The following is a 16,121-nucleotide window of genomic DNA, read 5'->3' as shown; positions in this document are numbered from 1 at the left end:
CAAGAACCTTCTCACACACATGAATGAATGGTGATACATCAACACCAATTGGGTACTATGTGCTTTGGTTAGAGTTGGCAAAATAGGTTGGATCGATCCATTTTACTCTGCCATAAAAACATGCTGGTCATGGGAAAAAAAAAAGTGACTTTAGTAGATTTATTTTTCAATTTTTTTATAAACACAACCAAACTAAAAAATTAAAATTGAATTATTAACTTATTGATAATTTATTTGTTTTTTTTATTGATAGATGTAATTATTGATAATTTGTTACATATGTAATTTTCTTTTCTCCAAATTACATAATGTAAATTTACTGATTATAAATTTAATTATTGTTGATAAATTTAATTAAATGTTTTTACTACTGAGAATGAATCACTAAAGAAACAGTTAACGCATATAACTTATACACAAATAAATGTTTTTCATCAATGATTGGTTAAATGTAGTACTTTTTTATATCTTTAAAATAAAAATAAAAGAACTAAAATATATTATTTATAATTGATTATAAAAAGCATACATGAGAATAATATTTAATAAAAAAATTAGATTTTTTTAATATTATCAACATAAACATAGGAACAATTGTAATGCACTAATTAGATCATTGTCATTATTTCATGTGAAATATTAAAATAAAAGTTTTTGGTTAAATAGTATATGCGGTCTCTTAACTTAATTTCAGTTAACGTTTTAGTTATTTATCTTTTATTTTTCCCGATTATTTTAATTTTAAGTGACAGCTTGATCTTTTATGTTTTAAAATGTCAACAATGTTCTCATTTTTTTCACAAAAATTCAAAAAAATTATCAAAATTTTCAAACAAAATCTATAAAATTAATAATCATCTTCAATATAATGCAAATTTCATCAAATGCATAATTCAAATATTCAAATAAACTCTTATTTTCATCTCCAATAACATCAAATTCATCAAATAAAGAATGAATATACGAGTTTATTTAAAATTTTAAGTTATGAATTTGATAAAATTTACATTATATTGAAGATGATAATTAATTTTATTGTTTGATAATTAATCTTATGATCTTGATCGAAAAGTACAAATGCAAATCACTTGCAGCAAATCCAAACTTCTATTATTGGACTGGAAATTATAAGTTAAGGCTAAAAAAAATTCATATTATAAGTTCCATGAGAACAACAGAGTTAAAAACAAAAAAAAAGAGAGAAGAATAATGATATGGAAAAGGAAAGAAAAGAATAGATACGTTGATGTGTTATCATGTTTGTGAAGCCAGGTAGCCGTTTTGTTTAGCTTTTATATCACTCCTCCTTACAAACGGCGAATAAATGCTTAGAAACTATACCCCATTTGCATTTCATCATTATTACTACACAACACAACACAAACTTTACCTTTTCTTTCTCTCTCTCTCTCTCTCTCTTGATAGGAGAATGAGTTCTTCTTCTGGTCAAAGCAGCAGTAGCTATGATCTCTCTTTCAAGATCTTGTTGATTGGTGATTCTGCTGTTGGAAAAAGCAGCTTAATTCTTAGCTTCATCTCTGCTTCTGTTGAAGATCTTTCCCCCACTATTGGTATTTCATCGCTTCTTCTCAAAATTTATTCTTTTCTCTATGTGTAATTAAAAAGCAAAAAGCAATGCTTTTTTCACTTTTTTCTTTCTTATACCTTAGTTTATCAAATCATAGGATTTCATTGATGACATTTTTGTTCTAGAATTTTTTCAACCAAAAGGGTGTCTCACTGAGGTTTTTGATCTATTGTTTATAGTAACTATTTAAAGTTGTTCTCCCTGTTATATGTTTTACTTTTGAGTTGTGAGGCCTCTTAGTTGTTATTAATTTTATTTAATGCTTTGGGTGTTTCTTTACAATTTAACTGTTGTTTTGTTTTTTATCCCTTTTTATGTCATTGGAATTGACATAGATTATTTATCAAATTGTGAATTGATGTTTTCTTAGACTTGTTGATTTTATCAGATTTGAGTTGTGATTTGATCTGATGTTGTTGTTCGATGTTTATGCAGGTGTTGATTTTAAGATCAAGCTTCTAACAGTAGGTGGCAAGAGATTGAAACTAACTATTTGGGACACTGGTAATCTATATAGTCAAATCTTATATATGCTTCTTGTTCATGAAAATAGAATTTTTTTTACTTCCTGGCATTTTGTGAATTGGATGCAATTAAATATACTGAAAATGGTTTGAGTTGAGAATTGAGACACTGAACGAGTATTACGGAGAAGGTTTCAGGGTTCAATCCCTCCTACTAACATTTTCCTTTGTCCTTAACAAATTAACCGCTAACATTTGTCTATATAATATAAATATGATGAAAATTTCATTTGAGTCTTCATGTTGAATCATTTGCCAGTTGACCTAAATGATTGATTGAAATAGTATATTGACTTGTTGCAACATTACTTCTATTGCAGCTGGGCAGGAAAGGTTCAGAACACTAACTAGTTCTTACTATAGAGGAGCACAAGGAATCATTCTCGGTATGCTAAAATGATTTGTGATTTCTTTAGTGGTTGCAACAAACATTCAACTTTTGTTTTAAGTGTAACACTGGTTTCACTTCGTAGTCCCTAAATTTTAAGGAAGTTATTGGTTCTGCTTTAAATTCTGAGTTAAATAACTTGCATAGTAAATACTACGAATTATTAGATATATCTGGTTACACAGTTATTGCCATTTTCTTTGCTGTCTCTCTTTTATTACCAAAATAATTTGTAAGCATACTAATATACAATATTCTTTTAAATTCAAGGCTTACACTTAAAGATTAATTTTTTTTCTTCTAGTTTATGATGTAACAAGAAGAGATACCTTTACAAACTTATCAGAGGTGTGGTCCAAAGAAGTGGAACTTTATTCAACTAATCAGAATTGTGTGAAGATGCTAGTTGGAAATAAAGTTGATAGAGTAAGTTTTTGTGTTTTGGTCTTATGCATAGATATATGACCCTAGGAAACTAATCATCAATTACTATGTATTATTTCCTCAATGAAATGGTTGCAAACTAATTTTAAAATATAATGAAAATATGACTCTGACACTTCCCTGTCATGAGTTATACTGTTGTAGAGTTAATCTACAGCCATAACTTCTTGTTGAAGTGAGTGACTTCAATTCTATCCATTGTGTTTTCTAGATGCTATACTAACATAAAAACCAACTAAAATTGATAAAATTAGGAATGACATTGTCTTGCATATGATCTATAGAGCACTGAACACAAACACACGGACATCGAACACGACATTGACACTAACACGTAGACACTAATAGTAATTTGAAAAAAATTAAGTGGAAACCTCAGTGTCGTGTAAGGTATCATATACCAGACAGGGGGATACGCCTTTTGAAGTGTCGGTGCTACATATAACATTTGATTAAATACATATGGATAAGCAAGTGATGCTTTCCGGTTGTTTGATACCTATGAAGGACAGATACTGACATAGATATTGGACACCTTGACACTAAAAATAATTTTAGAAAATTGATTGATTGAATTTAATCAATGTGTCAGTGCTACACAGTTCCATACTCCTAAGCTACTGTCACTATGATTATCAGAAAATATCCATCAGCAAAATCACATTGTTACATATTTAGCGATATTAGAAGAAAATTGAGTACCATTTACTGATTTACACATGCTTCATATATCAACTGAGTCCATCTGCCATATAGGATGCACTAGACTAACGTGTAATCTGCAACCTTTCATGTTACCAAAGCAACCTGAATATTTGGTTAATTGTAAATTTACTTCTGTCTAGAATTAGTACAATCACTTTGCATGTGAACATATGCTTTAGAAACTTTTGAAACAAAGTCTTCTTTGAATTTCAAGTTTACATCTTGATGTATTCTGTTCAATAATCTCTTTAATGGTCTATTTATCTAATTTTAGGACTCTGAAAGGGTTGTGAGCACAGAAGAGGGTTTAGCTCTAGCCAAAGAGTTTGGATGTTTGTTTTTTGAATGCAGTGCCAAAACTCGAGAAAATGTAGACAAGTGTTTCGAAGAACTTGCACTAAAGGTATGGTTTTTGGAAATTGGATTCATAAGAATGAAAGAAGGGAAATATGAAATTTGAATCTATTGTCAATTGCATCCTTGATGATATTCATTTAGTTTCAAATTCATCATTGACTTTGTCAACTAAATGTCATTATAGTCCCTGCAAATATCAAGGGAAAGGAAGAACTTGATGAATATTTTGCAATTTCAGGGATTATTTTGGAATATTAGTAATGTCGAGTACTAGGTTAATACAGTTTAACAATTTCAATGACGAACTTGGATATTTACTTATAAAAATCATGATATTCTTGCATGAGTTTAAAGTTCTTCGTAGATTATTTGCTGTGTTCAAATCATAATGACAAATATGTTACCATTTCATAGATAATGGAAGTTCCTAGTCTTTTGGAAGAAGGATCAACATCAGTGAAAAGGAATATTTTAAAGCAAAAACAGGAACCTCAAGCATCACAAGATGGTGGTTGTTGCTCTTAAAATGCTGCAATTTGAACATTGAGTTTTAACTACCACATATTGAACTGGTCCTCTTATGTAATATTCTTCCATAGTTTCTTATTGGCTCCATTGTCTTTTGGTTGCTCAATAGATTGTACCACAACTAATGGGGAATTGGCGATAATAACGCAAATCAACTGGTGTAAATTTCTATACTTTCTGTCATTGTTTTTAGCCTATACGTATTCAAATCAATACAACCTTGTGCAACTACAAAATGGTGTTTTAAACTGATTGCTTTGATTATGGTTGTATCACAGTTTGGTTGAACTAATTCGAACTGCGCAACCTAATACTCAAAAGGCAAGATACTGTATGTAGCCAATAGATTTCTTACCACTGAAATTAGATCTCTTGAGCTAATTCACTATAAGCCATCTTTAATCTTTTCTCTGTTAGAAATACACTTTAGTTTTTTTCTTCAAAAAAGACTAGTAAAATTGCTTGATTGGACCACAATCTCAAGTTTTCTTTCACCAACTGAGTAGTGAGTAGGTATGATTAATTGAGTTTATTTGTTGTTTGATACTTGTTAGTGATAATTTGGGCTACGGTATGGAATTTGGTTCTAAGGAGGGAAACTTCTGAGTTGCTTCTAAAACGGAGATTTATGTGATCTGCTTATTTTGTTCTGCTCTTAGTTTATTTTTCTATATTAGATGACTCTCATTGTTATACTATAATACTGTTTTTGTATTATTGTATGCTCCTTGAACTATTGCTTATACTGTTAGTTTGCCTTTTATTTTACTTTTTTGTTACTTAAAGTATCTCCCCAACAGAAGAGTCAGAATTTAATCTTTTGAGGTATGGATATTCATTTAAAGGTCTGACATATCCCAACAAATGTTTTTTTCCGTATATACTAACTAGAGATTGAATTCATAATCACATGTTTAAGGTTCTCAATTATTTTCTCACTGTGTCACTATTTTTTGTGTTTGTCTTCTGTTTTTGGACCTGTATTTGCATAGATGTCGTTCAAGTTGGACCTCTTTCAATATGGGGAGTCCTTTATCCCAAAGAAAAAAAGTGTTGAACAACCCTTGAACTGAGATCATGAGTATGAGTTGTTATAGTCACTAGAGGTAAGGATTATCTTATTTCTCAACAAAATAAAAATTGAACTGTTAATTACAATAGTTTTTAGAGTAAATAAATTATATAAACGCATATATTTTTAAAATTGGTGACACCAATTAAATATTTATATACCAAAACTATCGTAAAAAATAGCTCTATTTCTTTTGAAATTGAAAAGATCTCTACTTAGTCACGAGTTAAATACCAGTAGTGACAAGTTCTAATCTATAAGTAGACTTGTAGAGGGAGTGGTTTCCACGGAGTCTAGAAATTTTATGGTCAAAAGGGTGAATAGGGATTTTATGTTCATGGAGGGTCACTTCTAGTAGTGAATTTTAGATAAATTTGATATAAAATGATCACGTTGCTTCAGCTTGGCATTAAATTATCGGTCAAAAAATAGCGTGACATTAAATTATGAGTTGGTCAGACTCAGTTTATAAAAATAACTAAAGACATTAAAAAAAATATCCCAATTTTGCAAATCCTCTAAACTATTCTCTAATCCATATCATTTGTCCGTTTATTACTTGAAGCATTTTAAAAAGTGAAGTGTCATGTTGAATCTATCCGTGTTACCAAGTCAAATCTACAATTCATATATTTTTGTTACTTAGTCTCTAAAGTTTTAAAAATACTTTTTATATCAAAAAAGTTTTAATAATACTTTAATTTAGTCCTTCAACGTTCAAAAATAGATTGATGAATACATCAACTTAATCCTTTACCACTTCACCAACTTCTTCAATTTTCATTTCAAATAGATTGATGAATACATCAACTTAATCCTTTACCACTTCACCAACTTCTTCAATTTTCATTTCGCCTAATTGTAGTCATTGCTGATGGCTCCCTCAATGCCACTGCTTAAAACTAGAGTAGTCAATCGAGCCATAAACTTTAGTCTTTTTAAAAAAAAATTTAAGCTTAAGAGAGGAGAGTTTATAAGCTCAATATTTTATTAATTTTGAGATTTTTTATTAAAAAGTTTTTGAAATTTATTTTCTTCGAAAAAATTCAAAACCATTTTTTTCTCAAAAAATTGAGAAATTTTTTTAAAAAATTCTCAAAAAATATTAATTTTCTTTCCTCAAATTAAAAAATTTTCGAGAAAAAAATTGTAAACTATTTTTTATAGGAAAAAATCAAAAAATTTATTTATTGGAAAAATAATTGGCAAAATTTAAAAAAAAAATCAAAATTCTTTTTCTAAAAGGTGGACCCATAGGCCAATAATTAGTGGGCTTGTCAAATTGATAGCTCTACTTGAAACCCAACAATGGAAAAATATTATGGATTGCAGGGTAAGAAGTTAAACAGGGGTGGAGAAAATAGATGCAAATCCATATGCAAACTAGTAGAGAAGCAAACCAATGCTCGTATCACTAAGTTCCAAATTCAAAGAAAAATCATACTTCTCCCCTTTAGTTTTGAGAGGTAAAGTAACTATGTCTTAACAATAAGTGATAATCAATTTTTTTTAGTTTCTCTAATCTAACCAAGCTAAACTTTTCGAGCACGGCAATTTGTTGATTAAAATCAACTTCAACCAATATGCATATGCATGAATACTATCATCGTTGATGAACCTATGAAGATTGAAGAGAGAATTAGAGGACAACCAGCAATATGTGATCAAGGAACCAACTACTGGATTCAATTTTGGTGAATATAGAAGTGTAAATGTGTAACTAGTAACTAGTCTGTTATAGTCAATTGAAACCTAAGATGTAATCATGTAAGTATATTTCAGATGAGCAAACCAATAAAAGCAAACCAAATCATCCTAATTGATCCCTGAATGCTCGTTTTTAACTCTCCAAAGTTATAATTCACAAAATTACTTCCTTGATAAATCTGAACAAGGAGAAGTGAATATATAGTAATACAGATTAGGCTGTCAAAATAAAACTAAATATTTCTACTAACCACCATGCTAATCCTCTTATTAAATTGCCATGGCAGTAGCAGCAGCTTCAAGGAGCCTCCTAGCCTCTGTGCCGTGTTCAGGTAACTCTGCAGGGGTCTGCCAAAAAATTATCTTAGGAAATGTTGAGGACTAGAAACTGATAGTTCTTAAATTTCTTTAAAAGCTATACCTTTCCATATAAGTTTGCCTTTGTGGATGACGCACCATTAGACAGCAACAACCTAATTACATCAGCATGCTCACCTCTTGCAGCATGATGAAGAGGCTGGGAAGATGGTCACAAGTTATGGAGAACAAATCATGAGAAATTATGTAAAAAGAGTTGAAAGAGGATTACAATGACTTTACCATATTGAATAGGAATTAGGAACTCAAATTTTAAGAAAAGTAAGTAAATACTCACAGTATCACCCTCAGAATCAACCGCATCTAGCATCCTTTTTATATGCTCAGTGCCATTAGCTCTGTTGAGTAGAAGTTGGACTATCTCCACAAATCCTGAGATGGCATTACAAAGCAAAATAACATTACAAATATTAACCCAAAAAAAAGAATTATTTTATCATTTAGAACATAACTACCTCCTGCACAAGCATCATGTAAAGGAATTGCGCCATCTTCGTCATTAGCCTCCAAATTAGCTCCTCTTTCTAGTAGCAGCTGCAATTCATTAAAGCAAGACCAATAATTCACGACATGATTCACAATACAAGCATAAAAAATAATGAATGAACAATGATAACAAACCTGGGCACATTCAAAATGGCCATATAAACATGTCAAATGAAGAGCCGTATCCCCATCCTCCACTGGTTCATCAATACTGCCAGTCAAGTTATCTAGAATAGTGAAACCCAATAATAACCCAGTATTCTAGTTAGAATGTGTTTCAGCTTCAAATATCAAACAAATCAAAAGTTATTGTAGATAATTATAAATTTTTTGCGCAATGTCACATGTTGTCACTATTATAGTCTTTGAATGTATCAAAATTATAGAAAAATCCCGCAATGTGTATTTTGCTAATCAATTTCTAAAATGTATCTTTAGTTAGTTTCCGTCTGGTTATGGAACTACTAACAAAAAACACATTTAGCGATCCTTTTGAAATTTCAATACATTCAAACTATAATTACACAAGTCATACACATTTATAGACCAAAACTACTTTTCACTCAATTTAAAAGTATCAGAAACAAATGCCATAAAATTAAAGTAAAACAGTTTATCTAATAGATTCTAACAAAATAAAAGTCATACAGCTACGTTACAGCCCCCTGTTTTCATCATTTGTTATTTTCTTACAGATTATTGACAATTTTCCAGCAATGTCTAACACAAATTGCATCAAAGAAAATATAATATCAGTAACTATCAACATAACAGGAAAGAAAATTAGGGTTTTAGATTGGAATATTTTGAAGGAGCTACAGGGTTTAATAGATAGAGGTAATATTTTAATAAATAGAGAGTGGAGAATTATGCGGTGAGAGAGAGAGAGTGAGAGAGTTAAGATGAGGTACCGACCGAGAGCGAGGCGGAGGGAAGGGAGGTCGCCAAACTGAGCGGCACGGGAGAGGTCACGAAGATGAGGAGGAGTTAGAGTGTCTTCTTGGAAATCAACGAGACCTTCTTCTTCGAAAAGGCCGTTGGATTCTTCATCACCGTCCTCGTTAAGGCCATTGCGTCTCCCCGGAACCGCCATTGATACTCTCTGCCGCCGCTTCAAACTAGTATCACCCTCTTGTCTCCAAATAAACGCCCTTCTAGCTATGCCCTTTTTTTATTTTCATTAAAATTTTTTGTAAAATTATTATTATTATTATTATTATTATTATTATTATTATTATTATTATTATTATTATTATTATTATTATTATTATTATTATTAATTATTATTATTATTATTATTATTATTATTATTATTATTATTATTATTATTATTATTATTATTATTAATGTGTCAAAAAACAATAACAATTGAAATTTCAACTTTATTAGGAGTTCCTCTAAAATATATTTATTCGGATATTTAAATAAATTTTTTATAAAAAAATATGATTGAGTGTTTGTTTTATTTTTATGGTGGGATTGTCACTTTGATTTTATAAAATTATTTTAATTTTGTAAATTCAACTATGATATTATACATAGAATTAAATTATAAATTTATTAATATATATAATTAATTAAAATAATTATTAATTAAATTTTATTTATTAAAGCTTCTTTTCTTAAAAATCGAAGAATTGAAATAAAAATATAAGTTGTGTATAAATGAGAGTTGGATTGGACAACAATCAACATAGTAGTAGAATTTTTCTAGTTTTATCTAGAATATTTATGTAGTGAGTATGTGTAAATTTTTCTTTAATGATGGAAAAGTCTTAGACACAAACTTAGAGGCCAATATACCTATAAAAAAATTAAGAGGAAAAATAGAGTTGAAGTCCTAGTTGGGGCTGCCATTAATTTGGATAGATAAATTATTAGAGAAAATGTAAGCCCCCATCCACTTCAACCACCGGATTTTGAATTTCATTTTATTGATTATGTACTCAAGTACAGTTTTAGGCATCCAATTAACAAACGGGTTTATATTCATTTAGTTCCTAAGTGTTATTTGACTTAGGAATCAATGTAATGAATGTGGTTGTGATGGTTTTTGGCAAACATGCATTAGAATGGAATTCATTCACATAAAGCAATAATGTCATCTTTCATCATCTCCTAAAACTCCTAATTAATTTGAAATTGAACCGTTATGGACCAAGTATCACACATCCAAATTACATTTTTTACCACTTCTTCCAAGAAAGGCATTTTCAAGACAGCCTTATCTTCATCCAAAATATACATAATTTGCATGTCATCAAGGACAAGTATATTGTGACCCGACTCCTTGAACCTATCTTCAAATAATTTCTTAAGTCAAACAATTGTTGACATGAAGTCACATACTTCTTAAAGTCTCTATGCTCTCAAACCAACACTTGTTAACCTTAAATGGTTTAGGACCCCAACTAATGTTATGAGACTAGATCAACATTAGACGGTGAAGTTTAATTTTTTGTGAGAAAAAATTTAAATTAGAATTGATAATCAGTTTAATTTAATTGTTGAAATATTTTTCTCATAAAATCTAAACTAAACCAAATAAACGAAGAATAATCTAGTTTAATTAATTTGGTTTTATTCGGATTGATACTTTTAAAAATTAATAAGTTTATTTTAGTAAATTAAAAAATAACTTTTTCCTTAACACTATAATTTTTTTATATTACAAATATACTATAACATACTTTTTTAAGATATGCAAATATAGTAATGTGTAAAATAATAATAATAAAATATAATAATTTGGTTTAAAATTCATGTCAACAATTTTGAATGATATGACAATGATATATATCCAAACCAATTAATGTCGAGTTTTTTGTAGTTGTAAATCAGATATTCTCTATATACAACTACAAAGACTAATCCTTCGAGTTAAGTACAATTAAACTGATCATTAATTAAAACATTTTCTATCCATATTTTGAGATAGTTACTAATTATTAAAAAAATCAAAAAAATGTGCTAAAAATATGCATAGGCTTTTCAAAAACTGACGAGAAATAACAAAAACAAAATCTTAATGCTAACAACTAAACTTATTTCTTCCACATATGACTAATAGTCAATAATAATAATAAGATCAATGGTCTTTAGTCTCATCAATCTAAAAAATATATTTGTTAGTATTTTTTGCTTATATTGACTAGGGATGGAAACATTGTTGGTCAGGAAACACGAGAAAAAAGGGAATTGAATTGTGTTTACTAGTTTGAAAAATATTTCGTATGGTTTCAAAAACTTAATCCAATATAATTAAATAACTTAGCATTGTATCCTAGTTTACTACTAACTCGGTACCTATGTCCAGTCTCGCCCTCCAAATGATTTAATCCAATATAATTAGAATTTACACTTGAACACTTGTTTAGTCACAATGACTCTGTTCAATCTTCTCATCTCCAGCTTTATACTGTCAAGTTGTTGAGGAAAGAGCAACCACTACCAGACTAGTTTACAAGTTCTAACAAGTTTTCTCAACTTTCAACTTTGTTTCGTCAAGCCATTGAGGAACACAATCAACCACTCTTGGACTTGGTTACAATAGTATAAGTGTTTGTGGTTTTGCAGAATTTTCCCTCTAACTAGAGGATATTTATAAGATAAACTCTTAGATATTTTTTTCTCAACACTTAGATAAATTTGAACAATTTTTAACTCAGTGTTAGCTTGTTATTTTGTGAGTGTTTCTTTTTGAAAGAATGTTGTAAGTTGTTGTTTCTTCTTTTGTCTTTTGAACTCAGAGTCGAGTGCCATTTATAGAAAAAGTTACAACATTGCCTTTGTCCTTCAAGGTATGGCTTAGTTTCCTTCGTGGATCGGCCTTGTGTCTTCATGGTACGGTCTTGTTTTCCTTCAGCTTGGTGTTTCAATGTCTTTAAAAATAGATCCATTGAGATCAATTCTAATAGTTGAACATAAAATTAAAACTTCAAATTATTTCTAAGTGCTTTGATTTCAGTTTGGGTGAAGTAGAATGCCATTGATCAGAAGAAGAAGTACTTGATTAAAGGCACACAACAACCACAAGCATGATTTATTGACAACGGGAAAAAAATATTGGAATCATGATTTCTTGACCAGAGGCAAGAACATCAGAAGTATAATTTTTTGACCAGAAGCAATGATCAGAAGTATGGACCATAAACATTTTTACTTGACCAGAAGCATGGAACAACTAGAGGTAAGATTACTAGACCAAAAGCAATGATCAGAGACAAATTTACTGGATCAAAAGGAACAACCAGAAGCAGAAGTAAATGACCAAAGGCAGACTACCAGAGGCAACTTATCAGAGGAAGTTATATGTTTGTTTCATCTATAGAGAAAACTTAGCAAAGTCTTGTTTGCTTCATCTGAGGCAGACTTTCCTGAAGTTTATTTTGCTTCACCAGAGGCAGACTTTCCCAAAGTCGATTTTCCTTCATCAAAGGCATGTGTTTCCCAAAGTTTGTTTTCCTTCATCAGAGGCATACTTCAGCAGCTGCATTGAGAGCATAACTAAGTCAGGGACAAAGGTAGTCTTGGCAAAACCTTCTTGTATCATCAAAGGCAGAGGCAGTGTAATGCTCATATCATCAGAGGCTGATGTGGACCAACCCTTCATGAAGGCTAATGAACTTCAAGAACTAGGAGTGGAAGGGTCCTTAACTTGATGGAAGACTAGGAAGCTAAAGGAACAATTAGATTAAAAAGTTGTTAATTTTCTTAGTCGTAAAACCTGTGACAAGATTGATCCATATTATATTAATCTCTTGATCATAGAAATATCGTAAGACTTTTTTTTAATGTTTGGGATGTAATAATCATACCTTGTCATTAGGAATTTTGTTGACTTGTTTTTGCGCCTAAATATTTGGTAGCTTAGGCACAATGTCATTAGTTGTGTGTAACATAGGCACCATGTCATTTGTGTTATGATATATATGTTTTTTCATTATAAGACATGGGGAATTTTTATTGAAAGAATAAAACACTTTTGGTGAGATTAAAGAAATGTTCTCTAGGGTTTTTCTTTGAACCAAACTTAGATCTTATCATTTCTTGTGAAGTGTGGCGATTTCTACTATTTCTTTCCTTATCGACATTGTCTTGTTTGTTTTCTCCATTTTATTTAGTACTTTGTTTGAAAATATCATTTGGTTAGATCCTTCAACTCATTTGGAAACACTCAAATTGATATCTGAAGCAATATATCAAATACACTTTTTCACTAGTTTTGAATGCGAGATTTTTCATGTCTTTGTGGCCAATTATCAATAGATTTATTATAATATACTTCATAGTTTTGTGGTATTGAAACTCCACACTTTAAATAAAATATTAATGTCTAAAATTATTTCCACAAACAGATATTTTTATTATCAAAACAAGTAGAATCTTTTGTATTTTAAATCAATTTTGTTCTCACAAATATAACTCGTACTCGGGGATATCCACATGAACCCGTCTTGATTTAGGCAGGAAAAATATGCTTTAATTGGATGCAAATGTAAATTAAATTTCATCTTAAACTATATAACTGATAGTAATATTATTGTAATTTTTAAATTTTATATACATGTACATATTAAATATACTAAATATTTTTTTTGCGCATAATATTATTGTATATGAGATTTTTTATTTAGTAATTTTTTTGAAGTCTTTAAATAAAATAAAAATTTTGTTTTTTACTTTCTGACTTTAAGTAAAGTCGTGAGTATTATTTATTATAAATGAAACATATTTCTAAGCAAAGTGAATAAATAAATATAAAAATAGTCGTTTATAACATGCCGTGAATATATCGAGATTCAAAACTATAATGACAGACGATCCTCTCTCTCTCTCTCTCCAACTACAGAACAGAAAAACGGCAAGGAGGATGAAGCAAACATGTTTTGACACTTAATTATAACACCAAATATTAATTTCATTTCCACCAAAATTTGTTATTCTTTTTATCGCTTTTTCTGGTGTCAGTTCGATCAAACTTATCTTTCTAGCACACAAAAGAAAAGAGGAGGAGGACCAAATAAGTAACCAACTCATAACTTTTCAGTTTTTTGTTTTATAGGTGACATGTTCCTCTCAACTTTCTTCTTCTCTCCACTCTCTTTCAATTTCTAATCACATGCATCACGATCATATTCTTATAAAAACCCTAATTAATTAATTCATTTTTATAAATAATAACAAATAACGTGCCCAATAATTAAATTTAACTAAATCACCAAACCATTTATTAATATCTATAATTATTAGCCACTACATGAATAAATTCAATTTTCAATTTATGTAGAATGAATGGAAAGAATTATCAACATTTACAAGTTTAATTGGAAAAGTAAAAAAAAAAAAAAACTATAATTTTTTTTTTTTACCAAATACAATACCATGGTTCTAAATTGCGGTTCACAGATACAATTATAGTGACAATATCGAAAGAGCTTGAGAACTTTAGTAATGGCAATCCACCAAAGAAGAATTAGAGAAAGCAATAACATTTTCTCTAGGTTGAAAAGAAAACGTGGATTGATCTCTTTGATGATCAACTTCTGGAGCTGGAAGATTCAAATCCAACTTCAAAACATTTCTAGGTTTCTTAGCTTCATGATGAGATTTAGGGCTACCAATACTCAAACTCATAGATGTTGTTGTTGTCGTCGTTGTTGTTGTAGATGTGTTCACAAGAGCTCTATGTCTTCTCATATGTCCCCCCAAAGCTTGCCCCGATGAGAATTCAGAACCACATATGGAACACTCATGAACTTTTGATTTTTTTGGTGTAGTAGTAGTAGTAGTAATAGGGGAGGTGCTAAAAGCTTGCAAAGAGAGTATGGTATTCATTGTTGGATCATATTTATGATCATCAACAAAAGAAGTTGTAATAACTTGCTTTTGTTCAATAATATTATTACAATTTACCTTATTAGGTTTGCTATGACTTGCTCTATGTCCACCAAGTGCTTGAAATGAAGGAAAACATCTATTGCATGTTTTGCATTCATAAAGATATGAAGAATTGTTGCTATTGTGATTATTTGAAACATTATGATGATGACCACCTTGAGCTAATAGAATTAAACAATTCGCCATATCTTCTTCTTCTTTTTCTTCTTCTGATTGGCCGCTCGATCCGATCGTAGCCAAATCAACATCTCGTGTTGAATTGTTATCATAATTGTTATTATTATAGCTTTTATAACTTGTACCTTCATTGTAAGAACTTGAAGACATGGTTAACCTAAGTGGGGAAGGTAGCCTTTGACGTTTGGTTCTTTTTCCTTTTATGATTTGTTGTGTGTGATCCTTTGAAACCATCATGAGTTCTTCTAACACTTGCATTTTTTTTTGTGTATGTGAAGGTAAAAGAGTATACTAAATATTTATTTGAGAGAAGAAAAAAAAAGAGAAGAGGGTATGAGGTGAGAGATGAAAGAATGAATGGAATTATATAATAGTGGTTTTGAAGTTTAATGTGATGAAGAGTATATATAATAATTAATTAATTAATAACCGTGTTTTAATTTGGGTTTTGTGCCAGAGTAGGTTTTCCAACATTGGAAGTTATATATAGAGATAATGTTTGTAATGTGAAGTATATGTGAGGAGGTAATGGAGGAAACGAGTGAGATTCGGTTGGCTTTGAAGCAAACCCATTACTTTTTCTCAACGATTCCTTTTTGGAGGATTGGTTTGCAAGCCTGGAACCACACACAAATTTCCCACTTTCACCATCAACTTCCATTATTATAATTTCATTTTATAAATTTAACCATTAAATATTATTATATTTAATTACTAATCACCATGTTTAATGAAATTGTTTGTTATTTTTTTATTAAATTTGATGTTGTTCAAGAATAAAATGATTTTGAAATTTTGTAGAAAAATGTAGAATCAACTGGAGTAAGTTCACCTATATTTATATATCTCCTTTTTAGTTACTTTTGT

General features: G+C 29.9%; 3 protein-coding genes across 3 annotated transcripts; 1 reads left to right on the top strand and 2 right to left on the bottom strand.

Annotated features, from left to right (window-relative positions):
- The first annotated feature begins 1,232 nt into the window (after positions 1–1,232).
- Positions 1,233–4,707, top strand: LOC101497183 (ras-related protein RABC2a-like). The gene is made up of 6 exons (XM_004515872.4): positions 1,233–1,571; positions 2,024–2,092; positions 2,433–2,498; positions 2,805–2,926; positions 3,924–4,052; positions 4,421–4,707. Exons 1-6 carry the CDS (start codon positions 1,325–1,327, stop codon positions 4,529–4,531), a joined length of 744 nt encoding a protein of 247 aa, XP_004515929.1. The 5' UTR covers positions 1,233–1,324; the 3' UTR covers positions 4,532–4,707.
- A 2,694-nt stretch (positions 4,708–7,401) lies between these two features.
- LOC101496856 (uncharacterized) lies at positions 7,402–9,333 on the bottom strand. The gene is made up of 6 exons (XM_004515871.4): positions 9,093–9,333; positions 8,313–8,404; positions 8,147–8,225; positions 7,969–8,063; positions 7,735–7,830; positions 7,402–7,661 (listed from the first exon to the last, which is right to left on the bottom strand). Exons 1-6 carry the CDS (start codon positions 9,268–9,270, stop codon positions 7,584–7,586), a joined length of 618 nt encoding a protein of 205 aa, XP_004515928.1. The 5' UTR covers positions 9,271–9,333; the 3' UTR covers positions 7,402–7,583.
- Positions 9,334–14,437: 5,104 nt separating this feature from the next.
- On the bottom strand, positions 14,438–15,711 carry LOC101496523 (zinc finger protein ZAT5). Its single transcript, XM_004515870.4, has one exon. The coding sequence runs from the start codon at positions 15,510–15,512 to the stop codon at positions 14,625–14,627; it is 888 nt and encodes a 295-aa protein (XP_004515927.1). The 5' UTR covers positions 15,513–15,711; the 3' UTR covers positions 14,438–14,624.
- Positions 15,712–16,121: the final 410 nt, after the last annotated feature.

This window comes from Cicer arietinum, chromosome 4 (assembly GCF_000331145.2).
Source record: "Cicer arietinum cultivar CDC Frontier isolate Library 1 chromosome 4, Cicar.CDCFrontier_v2.0, whole genome shotgun sequence".
NCBI classification, from domain to species: Eukaryota; Viridiplantae; Streptophyta; class Magnoliopsida; order Fabales; family Fabaceae; genus Cicer; species Cicer arietinum.
This window is presented reverse-complemented; position numbering and strand designations above follow the sequence as displayed.

Bases quoted from the DNA above. Each gene is read 5' to 3' on its own strand.
- LOC101497183 (XM_004515872.4), top strand. From the start codon at position 1,325: ATGCTTAGAAACTATACCCCATTTGCATTTCATCATTATTACTACACA. The intron at 2,093-2,432 runs GTAATCTATATA...CTTCTATTGCAG, and splicing joins ACTAACTATTTGGGACACTG to CTGGGCAGGAAAGGTTCAGA. The intron at 4,053-4,420 runs GTATGGTTTTTG...ACCATTTCATAG, and splicing joins TCGAAGAACTTGCACTAAAG to ATAATGGAAGTTCCTAGTCT.
- LOC101496856 (XM_004515871.4), bottom strand. From the start codon at position 9,270: ATGGCGGTTCCGGGGAGACGCAATGGCCTTAACGAGGACGGTGATGAA. The intron at 8,064-8,146 runs GTAGTTATGTTC...ATGCCATCTCAG, and splicing joins ACATGATGCTTGTGCAGGAG to GATTTGTGGAGATAGTCCAA. The intron at 7,662-7,734 runs GTATAGCTTTTA...ATTTTTTGGCAG, and splicing joins AGGCAAACTTATATGGAAAG to ACCCCTGCAGAGTTACCTGA.
- LOC101496523 (XM_004515870.4), bottom strand. From the start codon at position 15,512: ATGCAAGTGTTAGAAGAACTCATGATGGTTTCAAAGGATCACACACAA.